At 42.3% G+C, this 20,153-nt stretch overlaps 1 protein-coding gene across 1 annotated transcript in view; it reads right to left on the reverse strand.

The window, feature by feature from the left end:
- The window catches only part of unc5a (unc-5 netrin receptor A), a 641,788-nt gene extending 621,876 nt beyond the window's left edge, over positions 1 to 19,912 (reverse strand). Inside the window, 1 exon segment of the mRNA XM_052518001.1 lies at positions 19,304 to 19,912. Coding sequence (XP_052373961.1) covers positions 19,304 to 19,403 — 100 coding nt within the window. The 5' untranslated portion in view covers positions 19,404 to 19,912.
- Between the last annotated feature and the right edge of the window lie 241 nt (positions 19,913 to 20,153).

The following is a 20,153-nucleotide window of genomic DNA, read 5'->3' on the forward strand; positions in this document are numbered from 1 at the left end:
GTGTGTGTGTGTGTGTGTGTGTGTGTGTGTGTGTGTGTGTGTGTGTGTGTGTGTGTGTGTGTGTGTGTGTGTGTGTGTGTGTGTGTGTGTGTGTGTGTGTGTGTGTGTGTGTGTGTGTGTGTGTGTGTCAGTCTCAGGCTTGGCCCAGTAGATCACATGGCGAACCAACACAACGCTAGGCTACTATCCTACTGCTGACTCCGCATTCGTCAATATCAAACAGCAGCATGTCTCCTCTCTGAAAACAGAACTGGTTCAGTTTAAAGAGGAAGAGGCTGTCAGTCTAGATTTCAGCTAACTCAGCCACTTTCCATTGTCATCCTGTTGTGTTGTGAGCGATCTGTTACGGCTGAGTGGAGAAGGGTGGTGCTGGGTACTCAGCCTCAAGACAAAGACTGTTTATTAGTGTGTTAACGCTGCCAATTACTGACTGTGTTACTAACTGTGTTACTGACTGTGTTACTAACACTCTGTAACTGACTGTGTTACTGACACTGTGTAACTGACTGTGTTACTGACACTGTGTAACTGACTGTGTAACTGACTGTGTTACTGACACTGTGTAACTGACTGTGTAACTGACTGTGTTACTGACACTGTGTAACTGACTGTGTAACTGACACTGTGTAACTGACTGTGTAACTGACTGTGTTACTGACACTGTGTAACTGACTGTGTTAATGACACTGTGTAACTGACACAGTGTTACTAACTGTGTAACTGACTGTGTTACTGACACTGTGTAACTGACTGTGTAACTGACTGTGTTACTAACACTGTGTAACTGACTGTGTAACTGACTGTGTAACTGACTGTGTTACTAACACTGTGTAACTGACTGTGTTACTAACACTGTGTAACTGACTGTGTTACTAACACTGTGTAACTGACTGTGTAACTGACCGTGTAACTGACTGTGCTACTAACACTGTGTAACTGACTGTGTTACTGACACTGTGTAACTGACTGTGTTACTAACACTGTGTAACTGAATGTGTTACTGACACTGTGTAACTGACTGTGTAACTGACACTGTGTAACTGACTGTGTTACTAACACTGTGGAACTGACTGTGTTACTAACACTGTGTAACTGACCGTGTAACTGACTGTTTAACTGACTGTGTAACTGACTGTGTAACTGACTGTGTTACTGACTGTGTTACTGACTGTGTAACTGACTGTGTAACTGACTGTGTAACTGACTGTGTTACTGACTGTGTTACTGACTGTGTAACTGACTGTGTAACTGATTGTGTAACTGACTGTGTAACAGACTGTGTTACTAACACTGTGTAACTGACACTGTAACTGACACTGTGTAACAGACTGTTTAACTGACTGTGTAACTGACTGTGTAACAGACTGTGTTACTAACACTGTGTAACTGACACTGTAACTGACACTGTGTAACAGACTGTTTAACTGACTGTGTAACTGACTGTTTAACTGACTGTGTAACAGACTGTTTAACTGACTGTGTAACTGACTGTTTAACTGACTGTTTAACTGACTGTGTAACTGACTGTTTAACTGACTGTGTAACAGACTGTGTTACTGACTGTGTAACTGACTGTGAAACTGACTGTGTAACTGACTGTTTAACTGACTGTGTAACAGACTGTGTTACTGACTGTGTTACTGACTGTTTAACTGACTGTGTAACTGACTGTGTTACTGACTGTGTAACTGACTGAGTAACAGACTGTGTAACAGACTGTTTAACTGACTGTGTAACTGACTGTGTAACTGACTGTGTAACTGACTGTGTAACTGACTGTGTAACAGACTGTGTAACTGACTGTTTAACTGACTGTGTAACTGACTGTGTAACTGACTGTGTAACTGACTGTGTAACTGACTGTGTAACTGACACTGTAACTGACTGTAACTGACTGTGTAACTGACTGTGTAACTGACTGTGTAACTGACACTGTAACTGACTGTAACTGACACTGTAACCGACACTGTAACTGACTGTGTAACTGACTGTGTAACTGACTGTGTAACTGACTGTGTAACTGACACTGTAACTGACTGTGTAACTGACTGTGTAACTGACCGTGTAACTGACACTGTAACTGACTGTGTAACTGACTGTGTAACTGACTGTGTAACTGACTGTTTAACTGACTGTGTAACAGACTGTGTTACTGACTGTGTAACTGACTGTGTAACTGACTGTGTTACTGACTGTGTAACTGACTGTGTAACTGACTGTGTAACAGACTGTTTAACTGACTGTGTAACTGACTGTGTAACAGACTGTTTAACTGACTGTGTAACTGACTGTGTAACTGACTGAGTAACAGACTGTTTAACTGACTGTTTAACTGACTGTGTAACAGACTGTGTAACTGACTGTGTAACAGACTGTTTAACTGACTGTGTAACTGACTGTGTAACAGACTGTGTAACAGACTGTGTAACTGACTGTGTAACTGACTGTGTAACTGACACTGTAACTGACTGTGTAACAGACTGTTTAACTGACTGTTTAACTGACTGTGTAACAGACTGTTTAACTGACTGTGTAACTGACTGTGTAACTGACTGTGTTACTGACTGTGTTACTGAATGTGTAACTGACTGTGTAACTGACTGTGTAACTGACTGTGTAACTGACTGTTTAACTGACTGTTTAACTGACTGTGTAACTGACTGTGTTACTGACTGTGTAACAGACTGTGTAACTGACTGTGTAACTGACTGTGTTACTGACTGTGTTACTGACTGTGTTACTAACACTGTGTAACTGACACTGTAACTGACTGTGTAACAGACTGTGTTACTGACTGTGTAACTGACTGAGTAACAGACTGTTTAACTGACTGTTTAACTGACTGTGTAACTGACTGTGTAACTGACTGTGTTACTGACTGTTTAACTGACTGTTTAACTGACTGTGTAACAGACTGTGTAACTGACTGTGTAACTGACTGTGTTACTGACTGTGTTACTGACTGTGTTAATAACACTGTGTAACTGACACTGTAACCGACCGTAACAGACTGTTTAACTGACTGTGTAACTGACTGTTTAACTGACTGTTTAACTGACTGTTTAACTGACTGTGTAACTGACTGTGTTACTGACTGTGTAACTGACTGAGTAACAGACTGTTTAACTGACTGTTTAACTGACTGTGTAACTGACTGTGTAACTGACTGTGTTACTGACTGTTTAACTGACTGTTTAACTGACTGTGTAACAGACTGTGTTACTGACACTGTAACTGACTGTGTAACAGACTGTTTAACTGACTGTGTAACTGACTGTGTTACTAACACTGTGTAACTGACTGTGTAACTGACTGTGTAACTGACTGTGTTACTAACACTGTGTAACTGACTGTGTTACTAACACTGTGTAACTGACTGTGTAACTGACCGTGTAACTGACTGTGCTACTAACACTGTGTAACTGACTGTGTTACTGACACTGTGTAACTGACTGTGTTACTAACACTGTGTAACTGAATGTGTTACTGACACTGTGTAACTGACTGTGTAACTGACACTGTGTAACTGACTGTGTTACTAACACTGTGGAACTGACTGTGTTACTAACACTGTGTAACTGACCGTGTAACTGACTGTGTTACTAACACTGTGTAACTGACTGTGTTACTGACTGTGTAACTGACTGTGTAACTGACTGTTTAACTGACTGTGTAACTGACTGTGTAACTGACTGTGTTACTGACTGTGTTACTGACTGTGTAACTGACTGTGTAACAGACTGTGTTACTGACTGTGTAACTGACTGAGTAACAGACTGTGTAACTGACTGTGTAACAGACTGTTTAACTGACTGTGTAACTGACTGTGTAACTGACTGTGTAACTGACTGTGTAACAGACTGTGTAACTGACTGTGTAACTGACTGTGTTACTGACTGTGTTACTGACCGTGTTACTAACACTGTGTAACTGACACTGTAACTGACTGTTTAACTGACTGTTTAACTGACTGTGTAACAGACTGTGTAACTGACTGTGTAACTGACTGTGTTACTGACTGTGTTACTGACTGTGTTAATAACACTGTGTAACTGACACTGTAACTGACTGTGTAACAGACTGTTTAACTGACTGTGTAACTGACTGTTTAACTGACTGTTTAACTGACTGTTTAACTGACTGTGTAACTGACTGTGTTACTGACTGTGTAACTGACTGAGTAACAGACTGTTTAACTGACTGTTTAACTGACTGTGTAACTGACTGTGTAACTGACTGTGTTACTGACTGTTTAACTGACTGTTTAACTGACTGTGTAACAGACTGTGTTACTGACACTGTAACTGACTGTGTAACAGACTGTTTAACTGACTGTGTAACTGACTGTGTTACTAACACTGTGTAACTGACTGTGTAACTGACTGTGTAACTGACTGTGTAACTGACTGTGTTACTAACACTGTGTAACTGACTGTGTTACTAACACTGTGTAACTGACTGTGTAACTGACCGTGTAACTGACTGTGTTACTAACACTGTGTAACTGACTGTGTTACTGACACTGTGTAACTGACTGTGTTACTAACACTGTGTAACTGAATGTGTTACTGACACTGTGTAACTGACTGTGTAACTGACACTGTGTAACTGACTGTAGTACTAACACTGTGGAACTGACTGTGTTACTAACACTGTGTAACTGACCGTGTAACTGACTGTGTTACTAACACTGTGTAACTGACTGTGTTACTGACTGTGTAACTGACTGTTTAACTGACTGTTTAACTGACTGTTTAACTGACTGTTTAACTGACTGTGTTACTGACTGTGTTACTAACTGTGTAACTGACTGTGTAACAGACTGTGTTACTGACTGTGTAACTGACTGAAGTAACAGACTGTGTAACTGACTGTGTAACAGACTGTTTAACTGACTGTGTAACTGACTGTGTAACTGACTGTGTAACAGACTGTGTAACTGACTGTGTAACTGACTGTGTTACTGACTGTGTTACTGACTGTGTTACTAACACTGTGTAACTGACACTGTAACTGACTGTGTAACAGACTGTGTTACTGACTGTGTTACTGACTGTGTTACTAACACTGTGTAACTGACACTGTAACTGACTGTGTAACAGACTGTGTTACTGACTGTGTAACTGACTGAGTAACAGACTGTTTAACTGACTGTTTAACTGACTGTGTAACTGACTGTGTAACTGACTGTGTTACTGACTGTTTAACTGACTGTTTAACTGACTGTGTAACAGACTGTGTAACTGACTGTGTAACTGACTGTGTTACTGACTGTGTTACTGACTGTGTTAATAACACTGTGTAACTGACACTGTAACTGACTGTGTAACAGACTGTTTAACTGACTGTGTAACTGACTGTTTAACTGACTGTTTAACTGACTGTTTAACTGACTGTGTAACTGACTGTGTTACTGACTGTGTAACTGACTGAGTAACAGACTGTTTAACTGACTGTTTAACTGACTGTGTAACTGACTGTGTAACTGACTGTGTTACTGACTGTTTAACTGACTGTTTAACTGACTGTGTAACAGACTGTGTTACTGACACTGTAACTGACTGTGTAACAGACTGTTTAACTGACTGTGTAACTGACTGTGTTACTGACTGTGTTACTGACTGTTTAACTGACTGTTTAACTGACTGTTTAACTGACTGTTTAACTGACTGTGTTACTGACTGTGTTACTGACTGTGTTACTGACTGTTTAACTGACTGTTTAACTGACTGTTTAACTGACTGTTTAACTGACTGTGTAACAGACTGTGTTACTGACTGTGTTACTGACTGTTTAACTGACTGTGTAACTGACTGTGTTACTGACTGTGTAACTGCCTGAGTAACAGACTGTTTAACTGACTGTGTAACTGACTGTGTAACTGACTGTTTAACTGACTGTTTAACTGACTGTGTAACTGACTGTGTTACTGACTGTGTAACTGACTGAGTAACAGACTGTTTAACTGACTGTTTAACTGACTGTGTAACTGACTGTGTAACTGACTGTGTTACTGACTGTTTAACTAACTGTTTAACTGACTGTGTAACAGACTGTGTAACTGACTGTGTAACTGACTGTGTTACTGACTGTGTTACTGACTGTGTTACTGACTGTGTTACTAACACTGTGTAACTGACACTGTAACTGACTGTGTAACAGACTGTTTAACTGACTGTGTAACAGACTGTGTTACTAACACTGTGTAACTGACACTGTAACTGACTGTGTAACAGACTGTTTAACTGACTGTTTAACTGACTGTGTAACTGACTGTGTAACTGACTGTGTAACTGACTGTTTAACTGACTGTGTAACAGACTGTGTTACTGACTGTGTAACTGACTGTGTAACAGACTGTGTTACTAACACTGTGTAACTGACACTGTAACTGACTGTGTAACTGACTGTGTAACTGACTGTGTAACTGACACTGTAACTGACTGTGTAACTGACTGTGTAACTGACTGTGTAACTGACACTGTAACTGACTGTGTAACTGACTGTGTAACTGACTGTGTAACTGACTGTGTAACTGACTGTTTAACTGACTGTGTAACTGACTGTGTTACTGACTGTGTAACTGACTGTGTAACTGACTGTGTTACTGACTGTGTTACTGACTGTGTAACTGACTGTGTAACAGACTGTTTAACTGACTGTGTAACTGACTGTGTAACAGACTGTTTAACTGACTGTGTAACTGACTGTGTAACTGACTGTGTAACTGACTGTGTAACTGACACTGTAACTGACTGTAACTGACTGTGTAACTGACTGTGTAACTGACTGTGTAACTGACACTGTAACTGACTGTGTAACTGACTGTGTAACTGACACTGTAACTGACTGTGTAACTGACTGTAACTGACTGTGTAACTGACTGTGTAACTGACACTGTAACTGACTGTGTAACTGACTGTGTAACTGACTGTGTAACTGACACTGTAACTGACTGTGTAACTGACTGTGTAACTGACTGTGTAACTGACTGTTTAACTGACTGTGTAACAGACTGTGTTACTGACTGTGTAACTGACTGTGTAACTGACTGTGTTACTGACTGTGTAACTGACTGTGTAACTGACTGTGTAACAGACTGTTTAACTGACTGTGTAACTGACTGTGTAACAGACTGTTTAACTGACTGTGTAACTGACTGTGTAACTGACTGAGTAACAGACTGTTTAACTGACTGTTTAACTGACTGTGTAACAGACTGTGTAACTGACTGTGTAACAGACTGTTTAACTGACTGTGTAACTGACTGTGTAACAGACTGTGTAACTGACTGTGTAATTGACTGTGTAACTGACTGTGTAACTGACTGTGTAACTGACACTGTAACTGACTGTGTAACAGACTGTTTAACTGACTGTTTAACTGACTGTGTAACAGACTGTTTAACTGACTGTGTAACTGACTGTGTAACTGACTGTGTAACTGACTGTGTAACTGACACTGTAACTGACTGTGTAACTGACTGTGTAACTGACTGTGTAACTGACTGTGTAACTGACACTGTAACTGACTGTGTAACTGACTGTGTAACTGACACTGTAACTGACACTGTAACTGACTGTGTAACTGACCGTGGAACTGACTGTGTAACTGACTGTGTAACTGACACTGTAACTGACTGTGTAACTGACTGTGTAACTGACTGTGTAACTGACTGTTTAACTGACTGTGTAACAGACTGTGTAACTGACTGTGTAACTGACTGTGTAACTGACTGTGTAACAGACTGTTTAACTGACAGTGTAACTGACTGTGTAACAGACTGTTTAACTGACTGTGTAACTGACTGTGTAACTGACTGTGTAACTGACTGTGTAACTGACACTGTAACTGACTGTGTAACAGACTGTTTAACTGACTGTTTAACTGACTGTGTAACAGACTGTTTAACTGACTGTGTAACTGACTGTGTAACTGACTGTGTAACTGACTGTGTAACTGACACTGTAACTGACTGTGTAACTGACTGTGTAACTGACTGTGTAACTGACACTGTAACTGACACTGTAACTGACTGTGTAACTGACTGTGTAACTGACTGTGTAACTGACTGTGTAACTGACTGTGTAACTGACACTGTAACTGACTGTGTAACAGACTGTGTAACAGACTGTTTAACTGACTGTGTAACTGACTGTTTAACTGACTGTGTAACAGACTGTTTAACTGACTGTGTAACTGACTGTGTAACAGACTGTTTAACTGACTGTGTAACTGACTGTTTAACTGACTGTTTAACTGACTGTGTAACTGACTGTTTAACTGACTGTGTAACAGACTGTGTTACTGACTGTGTAACTGACTGTGAAACTGACTGTGTAACTGACTGTTTAACTGACTGTGTTACTGACTGTGTAACTGACTGTTGTTTGTTTAACCTATCCGTGTGTTATTATCCCCCACCACCAACCCATACAGACACCCAGCTATCCTCCCCACCAACCCATATAGACACTCAGCTATCCTCCCCACCAACCCATACAGACACCCAGCGATCCTCCCCACCAACCCATATAGACACCCAGCTACCCTCACCACCAACCCATATAGAAACCCAGCTATCCTCCCCACCAATCCATATAGACACCCAGCGATACTCCCCACCAACCCATATAGACACCCAGCTATCCTCCCCACCAGCCCATATAGACACCCAGCTATCCTCCCCACCAACCCATATAGACACCCAGTTATCCTCCCACCAACCCATATAGACACCCAGCTATCCTCCCACCAGGAGGAGAAGAGGAGGAGAGGAGAGTAGCAAGAGAGGAGGAGAGGAGGAGGGGAGAAGAGGTTAGAGGAGGAGGGGAGGGGAGCGGAGGAGAGGAGAAGAGGGTAGAGGAGGACAGGAGGAGGAGAGGAGATGGTCAATATAGAGCCACCAGCAGAAAGACAAACACCTTTGTGTGATCCCAGCCAGCCTATAGCTCTGATGTTAAAAGAATTGCCTCAGGAATTAGACGGCCGATCCATTTCTGGAACACACCCCATCCACCACCACTGTTCAATAATGGCAGCTTGGAAGTTCTTAAAAGAGCCTATAGTATAGGCCTGCATGTGTTAGGGGACAACACAGGTTAATTCCATACATACCAACACTGTATGTACAGAAAGAAAGAAAGAAAGAAAGAAAGAAAGAAAGAAAGAAAGAAAGAAAGAAAGAAAGAAAGAAAGAAAGAGAGAAAGAAAGAGAGAATGAAAGAAAGAAAGAAAGAAAGAAAGAAAGAAAGAAAGAAAGAAAGAAAGAAAGAAAGAAAGAAAGAAAGAGAGAATGAAAGAAAGAAAGAAAGAAAGAAAGAAAGAAAGAAAGAAAGAAAGAAAGAAAGAAAGAAAGAAAGAAAGAAAGAAAGAAAAAGAAAGAAAGAAGAAAGAAAGAAAGAAAGAAAGAAAGAAAGAAAGAAAAGAAAGAAAGAAAGAAAGAAAAGAGAAAGAAACAAAGAAGAAAGAAAGAAAGAAAGAAAGAAAGAAAGAGAGAAAGAAGAATGAAAGAAAGAAAAAAGAAAGAAAGAAAGAAAGAAAAGAAACAAAGAAAGAAAGAAAGAAAGAAAGAAAGAAAGAAAGAGAGAAAGAAAGAAAGAAAGAAAGAAAGAAAGAAAGAAAGAAAGAAAGAAAGAAAAAGAAAGAAAGAAAGAAAGAAAGAAAGAAAGAAAGAAAGAAAGAAAGAAAGAAAGAATGAAAGAAAGAAAGAAAGAAAGAAAGAGAGAAAGAAAGAAAGAAAGAAAGAAAGAAAGAAAGAAAGAAAGAAAGAAAGAAAGAAAGAAAGAGAGAAAGAAAGAAAGAAAGAATGAAAGAAAGAAAGAAAGAGAGAGAAAGAGATAGAAAGAAAGAAAGAAAGAAGAAAGAAAAGAAAGAAGAAAGAGAGAAAGAAAGAAGGAAAGAAAGAAAGAAAGAAAGAAAGAATGAAAGAATGAAAGAAAGAAGAAAGAAAGAAAGAAAGAAAGAAAGAAAGAAAGAAAGAAAGAAAGAAAGAAATAAAGAAAGAAAGAAAGAAAGAGAGAGAAAGAAACAAAGAAAAAGAAAGAAAGAAAGAAAGAAAGAAAGAAAGAAAGAAAGAAAGAAAGAAAGAAAGAAAGAAAGAAACAAAGGACAGAAAGAAAGAAAGAAAGAAAGAAAGAGAGAAAGAAAGAAGGAAAAAGAAAGAGAAAGAAAGAAAGAAAGAAAGAATGAAAGAAAGAAAGAAAGAAAGAAAGAGAAAATGAAAGAAAGAAAGAAAGAAAGAAAGTTGTTGTTGTTGTTGTTGTTAAAGAGGAATGAAATAAAGAGAGAAAGAAAGAAAGAGAGAAAGAAAGAAAGAAAGAAAGAAAGAAAGAATGAAAGAAAGAAAGAAAGAGAGAAAGAGAGAATGAAAGAAAGAAAGAGAGAAAGAAAGAAAGAAAGAAAGAAAGAAAGAAAGAAAGAGAGAAAGAAAGAAAGAAAGAGAGAAAGAAACAAAGGACAGAAAGAAAGAAAGAAAGAAAGAAAGAAAGAAAGAAAGAAAGAAAGAAACAAAGGACAGAAAGAAAGAAAGATAGAATGAGAGAATGGAGGATTGTCCATGATAGATGATGATAGATGATAGATGCCACACAGGTTAGAGAGACGGCTCAAGGCTGTGATTTGCACATAAAGTTCCTTCTGAATGTATTCACACCTCTTGACTTTTTCCACATTTTGTTGTGATACAGGCTGAATTTAAAATGGAGTATTTGTTTAACCATCTACTGTACACACAATAGCCCCATAATGACAGAGTGAAAACATGTTTTTGGACATTTCAGCAAATGTATTGAAAATTAAATACAGAAATATCTCATTAACATAAATATTCACAACCTTGAGTCAATACTTTGTAGAATCACCTTTAGCAGCTATTACAGCTGTGACTGTTTCGGGGTAAGTCTCTGAGAGCTTTGCACACCTCGATTGTGCAACATTTGCCCATTATTATTTTCTAAATTCTTCAAGCTCTGAAATTGGTTGTTCATCATTGCTAGACAACAATTTTCAGGTGATGCCATAGATTTTTAAAGTAGATTTTAGTCAAATCTGTAAGTCGGACACTCGGGAACACTTCACTGCCTTCACTGCCTTCTTGGTAAGCAACTCCAGTGTATATTTGGCCTTGTGTTTTAGGTTATTGTCCTGTTGAAAGGTGAAGTAATCTCCCAGTGTCTGTTGTAAAGCAGACTGAACCAGGTTTTCCACTAGGATTTTGCCTGTGCTTAGCTCATTTCCGTTTATTTTTTATCCTGAAAAACTCCCCAGTCCTTAACGATTGCAAGCATACCCATAACATGATGAAGCAACCACTATACTTGAAAATATGGAGACTCAGTAATGTATTGTATTTGCTCCAAACATAACACTTTGTATTCAGGACAAAATAATGAATTGCTTTGCCACATTTGCAGTATTACTTTAGTGCCTTGTTACAAAACAGGATGCATGTTTTGGAATATTTGTATTCTGTACAGGCTACCTTCTTTTCACTCTGTCATTTAAGTTAGTATTGTGGAGTAACTACAATGTTGTTGATCCATCCTCAGTTTTCTCCTATCACAGCCATTAAACTCTGTTACCGTTTTAAAGTCACCATTGGCCTCATGGTGAAATCCCTGAGCAGTTTCCTTCCTCTCCGGCAACTGAGTTAGAAAGGACCCCTGCATCTCTGTAGTGACTGGGTGTATTGATACACCATCCAAAGTGTAATTAATAACTACGCCATGCTCAAAGGGATATTCCATGTGTATTTGAACCCTTCTACCACTATGTGCCCTTCTGTGTGAGGCACTTATTGGTTCTTGTAGTTGAATCTGTGTTATACTGCTCGACTGAGGGACCTTGCAGATAGTTGTATGTGTTGGGTACAGAGATCACGTTAAACACTATTACTGCACACTTATTATGCGACTTGTTAGACACATTCTTACCCCTGAACTTATTTAGGGGTTGCCGTAACACTTATTTTTTCTAAAACTACAATTTCACTTTGACATTGTTAGGGTATTGTGTGTAGATCGGTGACAAAACAATCTCAGTTGAATCCATTTTCAATTCAGCCTGTAACCCAACAAAATGTGGATAAGGTCAAGGAGTGTGAATACTTTCTGAAGGCTCTGTAACCTTCGAATATAATAAACACACACAGAGACAGACAGACAGACAGACAGACAGACAGACAGACAGACAGACAGACAGACAGACAGACAGACAGACAGACACACACACAGACACACACACACACACAGACACACACACACAGACACACACACACAATCAGTACCCATCATTCACACTATGAATCATAAAACAGCCGTCCTGTGAATGCCACTGCCTACATTGATATTTACTCTAGACTTGAAATATTACGATCCCCGGAGCATGACTGTTTATTTAATCTTAATTTATTCCTAATTATTCACTAATTAATGCGAGCGAAATGCCTGTTGGTTAATTCAACATCTTGTGTATTTGCTGAGTCCCGGAGCTAGAGAAGCACTTCCACGACTTTCACTATGTCTGCCTTCTGTCCAGGACATGAGGGGAACCAGCATGTCTGCCTTCTGTCCAGGACATGAGGGGAACCAGCATGTCTGCCTTCTGTCCTGGACATGAGGGGAACCAGCATGTCTGCCTTCTGTCCAGGACATGAGGGGAACCAGCATGTCTTCCTTCTGTCCAGGACATGAGGGGAACCAGCATGTCTTCCTTCTGTCCAGGACATGAGGGGAACCAGCATGTCTTCCTTCTGTCCTGGACATGAGGGGAACCAGCATGTCTTCCTTCTGTCCCGGACATGAGGGGAACCAGCATGTCTTCCTTCTGTCCTGGACATGAGGGAACCAGCATGTCTTCCTTCTGTCCAGGACATGAGGGGAACCAGCATGTCTTCCTTCTGTCCAGGACATGAGGGGAACCAGCATGTCTTCCTTCTGTCCAGGACATGAGGGGAACCAGCATGTCTGCCTTCTGTCCTGGACATGAGGGGAACCAGCATGTCTTCCTTCTGTCCTGGACATGAGGGGAACCAGCATGTCTGCCTTCTGTCCAGGACATGAGGGGAACCAGCATGTCTTCCTTCTGTCCAGGACATGAGGGGAACCAGCATGTCTTCCTTCTGTCCTGGACATGAGGGGAACCAGCATGTCTTCCTTCTGTCCAGGACATGAGGGGAACCAGCATGTCTTCCTTCTGTCCAGGACATGAGGGGAACCAGCATGTCTGCCTTCTGTCCTGGACATGAGGGGAACCAGCATGTCTGCCTTCTGTCCTGGACATGAGGGAACCAGCATGTCTTCCTTCTGTCCAGGACATGAGGGGAACCAGCATGTCTTCCTTCTGTCCCGGACATGAGGGGAACCAGCATGTCTTCCTTCTGTCCAGGACATGAGGGGAACCAGCATGTCTTCCTTCTGTCCCGGACATGAGGGGAACCAGCATGTCTTCCTTCTGTCCAGGACATGAGGGGAACCAGCATGTCTGCCTTCTGTCCCGGACATGAGGGGAACCAGCATGTCTGCCTTCTGTCCAGGACATGAGGGGAACCAGCATGTCTTCCTTCTGTCCAGGACATGAGGGGAACCAGCATGTCTTCCTTCTGTCCTGGACATGAGGGGAACCAGCATGTCTTCCTTCTGTCCAGGACATGAGGGGAACCAGCATGTCTTCCTTCTGTCCAGGACATGAGGGGAACCAGCATGTCTTCCTTCTGTCCTGGACATGAGGGGAACCAGCATGTCTTCCTTCTGTCCCGGACATGAGGGGAACCAGCATGTCTTCCTTCTGTCCAGGACATGAGGGGAACCAGCATGTCTTCCTTCTGTCCTGGACATGAGGGGAACCAGCATGTCTTCCTTCTGTCCAGGACATGAGGGGAACCAGCATGTCTTCCTTCTGTCCAGGACATGAGGGGAACCAGCATGTCTTCCTTCTGTCCAGGACATGAGGGGAACCAGCATGTCTTCCTTCTGTCCTGGACATGAGGGGAACCAGCATGTCTTCCTTCTGTCCTGGACATGAGGGGAACCAGCATGTCTTCCTTCTGTCCAGGACATGAGGGGAACCAGCATGTCTTCCTTCTGTCCAGGACATGAGGGGAACCAGCATGTCTTCCTTCTGTCCTGGACATGAGGGGAACCAGCATGTCTTCCTTCTGTCCAGGACATGAGGGGAACCAGCATGTCTTCCTTCTGTCCAGGACATGAGGGGAACCAGCATGTCTTCCTTCTGTCCAGGACATGAGGGGAACCAGCATGTCTGCCTTCTGTCCTGGACATGAGGGGAACCAGCATGTCTTCCTTCTGTCCTGGACATGAGGGGAACCAGCATGTCTTCCTTCTGTCCAGGACATGAGGGGAACCAGCATGTCTTCCTTCTGTCCAGGACATGAGGGGAACCAGCATGTCTTCCTTCTGTCCCGGACATGAGGGGAACCAGCATGTCTTCCTTCTGTCCAGGACATGAGGGGAACCAGCATGTCTGCCTTCTGTCCCGGACATGAGGGGAACCAGCATGTCTGCCTTCTGTCCAGGACATGAGGGGAACCAGCATGTCTGCCTTCTGTCCTGGACATGAGGGGAACCAGCATGTCTTCCTTCTGTCCCGGACATGAGGGGAACCAGCATGTCTTCCTTCTGTCCACATGAGAACCAGCATGAGGGGAACCAGCATGTCTGCCTTCTGTCCAGGACATGAGGGGAACCAGCATGTCTTCCTTCTGTCCAGGACATGAGGGGAACCAGCATGTCTGCCTTCTGTCCAGGACATGAGGGGAACCAGCATGTCTGCCTTCTGTCCTGGACATGAGGGGAACCAGCATGTCTTCCTTCTGTCCCGGACATGAGGGGAACCAGCATGTCTTCCTTCTGTCCAGGACATGAGGGGAACCAGCATGTCTGCCTTCTGTCCAGGACATGAGGGGAACCAGCATGTCTTCCTTCTGTCCAGGACATGAGGGGAACCAGCATGTCTGCCTTCTGTCCAGGACATGAGGGGAACCAGCATGTCTGCCTTCTGTCCAGGACATGAGGGGAACCAGCATGTCTTCTTTCTGTCCAGGACATGAGGGGAACCAGCATGTCTTCTTTCTGTCCAGGACATGAGGGGAACCAGTGTGTGTGTGTGTGTGTGTGTGTGTGTATGTATGTATGTATGTGTGTGTGTGTGTGTGTGTGTGTGTGTGTATATGGGTGTGTGTGTGTATGTATATATGTGTGTATATGTGTGTGTGTATGTGTGTGTATATGGGTGTGTGTGTATGTGTGTATGTATATTTGTGTGTATACGTGTGTATATATGTGTGTGCATATGTGTGTGTGTGTATATGTGTGTGTGTGTGTGTGTGTGTGTGTGTGTGTGTGTGTGTGTGTGTGTGTGTGTGTGTGTGTGTGTGTGTGTGTGTGTGTGTGTGTGTGTGTGTGTGTGTGTGTGTGCGTTTGCCGCCTGTCCAGCTCCTGCAGAAGAACAGCGTTCTTAAGGATAGTGACCAACCACACACCACTAGAGCCTCCAGCTCAGCATCCGTGACAAAAACATGCATGACTATGGAGAAAAAAAATCCCTGTAGGAACAATATAGTGTAGATGCTTCATTCATAATAACTATAGAATATACCATTCAGAATAAGTTTTTATCCAAAGCAACATACAGTCATGCGTGCATACATTTAGTGGTCCTAGGAATCATACCCATAACCCTGCCGTTAAAAGCACCGTGCTCTATCAACTGAGCTACAAAGCTCTTTGCCAAGTCATATAACCTCGAAAATGAATAACAAGAGTTTAAGGTAATAAGGTGTAGCCCAGATAAGATTGTAATAATGCATAGCGTTGACTGCATGCGTCTGCCATTCTACTGCAACACTTCACAGCCTCTTTCTCCTTTGAGGTGTTGATTGTCTTGTACATCAAAGAACATCTACATGCCAACTAGAGTAAAGCCTACAGGCTACAGTAGATTACAGAAGACCACAGTAGACTACAGAAGACTACAGATTGCTATAGTAGACTAAAGAAGGCTACAGTAGACTACAGAAGACCACAGTAGATTACAGAAGGCTACAGTAGACTACAGAAGGCTACAGTAGACTAGAGAAGGCTACAGTAGATTACAGAAGACCACAGTAGATTACAGTAGGCTACAGAAGGCTACAGTAGCTAACAAAAAGCTACAGTAGACTAAAGAAGGATACAGTAGACTCCAAAAGGCTACAGTAGACTAAAGAAGGCCACAGTAGACTAAAGAAGGCTACAGTAGACTACAAAATGATACAGTAGACTACAAAAGGCTACAGTAGACTAAAGAAGGCTACAGTAGACTAAAGAAGGCTACAGTAGACTAAAGAAGGCCACAGTAGACTACAGAAGGCTACAGTAGACTAAAAAAGGCCACAGTAGACTAAAGAAGGCTACAGTAGACTAAAGAAGGCCACAGTAGACTACAGAAGGCTACAGTAGACGACAGAAGGCTACAGTAGACTAAAGAAGGCTACAGTAGACTAAAGAAGGCTACAGTAGACTAAAGAAGGCTACAGTAGACTAAAGAAGGCCACAGTAGACTACAGAAGGCTACAGTAGACTAAAAAAGGCCACAGTAGACTAAAGAAGGCTACAGTAGACTAAAGAAGGCCACAGTAGACTACAGAAGGCTACAGTAGACGACAGAAGGCTACAGTAGACTACAAAATGATACAGTAGACTACAAAAGGCTACAGTAGACTAAAGAAGGCTACAGTAGACTAAAGAAGGCTACAGTAGACTAAAGAAGGCCACAGTAGACTACAGAAGGCTACAGTAGACTAAAAAAGGCCACAGTAGGCTAAAGAAGGCTACAGTAGACTAAAGAAGGCTACAATAGACTAAAGAAGGCTACAGTAGACTAAAGAAGGCTACAGTAGACTAAAGAAGGCCACAGTAGACTAAAGAAGGCTACAGTAGACTAAAGAATGCAACATAAGGCTACAGTAGACTAAAGAAGGCACAGAAGGCCACAGTAGACTAAAGAAGGCTACAGTAGACTAAAGAAGGCTACAGTAGACTAAAGAAGGCCACAGTAGACTAAAGAAGGCTACAGTAGACTAAAAAGGCCACAGTAGACTAAAGAAGGCTACAGTAGACTAAAAAGGCCACAGTAGACTAAAGAAGGCTACAGTAGACTAAAGAAGGCCACAGTAGACTACAGAAGGCTACAGTAGACGACAGAAGGCTACAGTAGACTAAAGAAGGCTACAGTAGACTAAAGAAGGCTACAATAGACTAAAGAAGGCTACAGTAGACTAAAGAAGGCTACAGTAGACCACAGATGGCTACAGTAGACTAAAGAAGGCTACAGTAGACTAAAGAAGGCTACAGTAGACCAAAGAAGGCCACAGTAGACTAAAGAAGGCTACAGTAGACTAAAGAAGGCTACAGTAGACTAAAGAAGGCTACAGTAGACTAAAGAAGGCACAGAAGGCCACAGTAGACTAAAGAAGGCTACAGTAGACTAAAAAGGCCACAGTAGACTAAAGAAGGCTACAGTAGACTAAAAAGGCCACAGTAGACTAAGAAGGCTACAGTAGACTAAAGAAGGCAACAGTAGACTACAGAAGGCTACAGTAGACTACAGAAGGCTACAGTAGACTAAAGAAGGCCACAGAAGGCCATGGTCGACTAAAGAAGGCCACAGTGGACTAAAGAAGGCCACAGTAGACTGTAGAAGGCTACAGAAGGCTACAGTAGGATTTAAAATGCTATAGAATGCGATAGTAGACTACAGTAGGATAGAGAATGCTATAGTAGATTACAGTAGGATATAGAATGAGAAAGTAGACTACAGTAGGATATAGAATGCTAGAGTAGACTACAGTAGGATATAGAATGAGATAGTAGATTACAGTAGGATATAGAATGAGAAAGTAGACTACAGTAGGATATAGAATGCTAGAGTAGACTACAGTAGGATCTAGAATGAGATAGTAGACTACAGTAGGATGGAAAATGCTATAGTAGATTACAGTAGGATATAGAATGCTATAGTAGATTATAGAAGGATATAGAATGAGACAGTAGATTACAGTATGATATAGAATGCTATAGTAGACTACAGTAGGATATAGAATGAGATAGTAGACTACAGTATGATATAGAATGCTATAGTAGACTACAGTAGGATATAGTAGGCTCTAGCTCCTCTGTGAATCACCCTGTCATCAGCCCAACTAGGTCCCATAACAGCAAGGTAAAACTGTCATCATAATGCTGAATATAGCAGGACCAGGCACAGGACAGAAAGAGGAGATGAGAGATGGTTGTGAGCGGAGATGGTGGGAGCGGACGGGGAGGAGAGGAGAGGGTGAACGAAACGTGCTATCTAATGCTTCTCCGCTTCACTCAGCCAGCATAGCAAATTCCCCTATGCTTACAAACGGCTTAACTCAGTCTGCACCACACCGTTTTGTTTTGTTTAACCACGTATACAATCACATATGTCTTCTTCAGAAGAAACTGATGTCGGATACAGTGTGTGGCGTGCTGGTACTGAACGTTCATCTCTGAACTTTCATCTCGACACATCTGCTATAAGTGTCGCTTTTTCATTCATGGCACCGGGACATCGGTTCGGCTCGTGCGCCAGCATGTGTTCTGTCCCGTTATTTTGCAATCGGTCATGAAATTACCGGAGAGGGGCAGGAGACAAACAATCAGACCCCTGTAGCCTACACACTCACACTCACACTCACACTCACACACACACACACACACACACACACACACACACACACTCACACACACACACACACACACACACACACACACACACACACACACACACACACACACACACACACACACACACACACACACACACACACACACACACACACACACACACACACACAACGTGTCAGCAGCATTACTAATGTAGCGGTAATGTCACCGGACTGCTTGGATTGTTTACTGGTAAATTGAGATGGAACGAACCGAACCGAACCGATCATCTTAGATCGATTAATCGTTTTATAAACGGAGTCCCTCTCCTCTATAACCTTGAACCGATAATTGATGAAGATAGATGGACAACAGTACCTCGTAGAAAATATCAAACGACTGCGTAATACGGACAGGCTAATGGTTTGACAAAATCCCAGCCAGAAAGAACTTGTCAGATTTATTCAGACTGAGCACATTTACCATCCGTCATTGCCACAATGACTTCTTTATGTGATGTGATTGTGAACATAAAGGCCTTTACAGATGGTGTTTCAGAACAACGCAGTGAAGTTGAACCGGGGCCATATGATGATAATATACATTGAACTCACCAATGACGGTAAATCCAGCGAGGAACAGCCAACAGAGCATCACCAACGTGGCCGTGCTGTATCTCCCGCGGACAAAGGGAGTCAGGTGTAACGGCATCATTCTCTGCTGTAAGCCGCTCGCACTTCTCCGGTTTAACTTTCAAAAGACAAAGAGCAGAGATAAATGAGCAGTAGTAGTAGCCCAGATATGTGTGTCCGGTTGTTTTGTTCTCCGGGCGTCTCTTTACTCCGTTAGTAAGCGCCTCTGCATCAAAGTCCAGTTGGCTCAGCAGTAGCAACACGCATCCTCCGGGTCCACTACCTTGGCCATTACATTGGTATCCCCGCAGCGCGTCTTGGTTGCTAGAAACAACGCAGCATCACAGGTGTGGTAAACACACTCAGCTCTGCTTTCTTCCTCCCTTCGCTGTTTCCCTCTCTCTTGCTTTGCTCCTCTTTGCCGTGTCTCTCTCTCACCTCTCCTCCTCTCTGTTTCCGTATCTTTCCAAAAACCGCTCTCCGTTTAGAATTCAGAAGCAGTGCAGAGCGGTAGAATTAGTTCTCTTCTATCCTCCTTGGGAAGGAATACCTGCAACAGACAGGGAAATAGTATCAATTGGCATTAGAGTATCAACATCTGCTTCCACAGCAATAAAGGAGTGGAAGAGGTACAGGAGAGTGAGCGAAGCGGAGTGCCAAAACCAGGAGTGTATTCCGTCAATGTCCGGAATGGAATGGAGTGACTTGAGGAGCACTATAATTTCCTCTTCTGTAATAGAAGGAATTAGGAATGGGCTGTGATATTATCAGTTCAGATCCATCAACACCATTTACACCTACAGGATTGGACTGTGATATTATCAGCCCAACC

This window comes from Oncorhynchus keta, chromosome 4 (genome assembly GCF_023373465.1).
Source record: "Oncorhynchus keta strain PuntledgeMale-10-30-2019 chromosome 4, Oket_V2, whole genome shotgun sequence".
Classification (NCBI taxonomy): domain Eukaryota; kingdom Metazoa; phylum Chordata; class Actinopteri; order Salmoniformes; family Salmonidae; genus Oncorhynchus; species Oncorhynchus keta.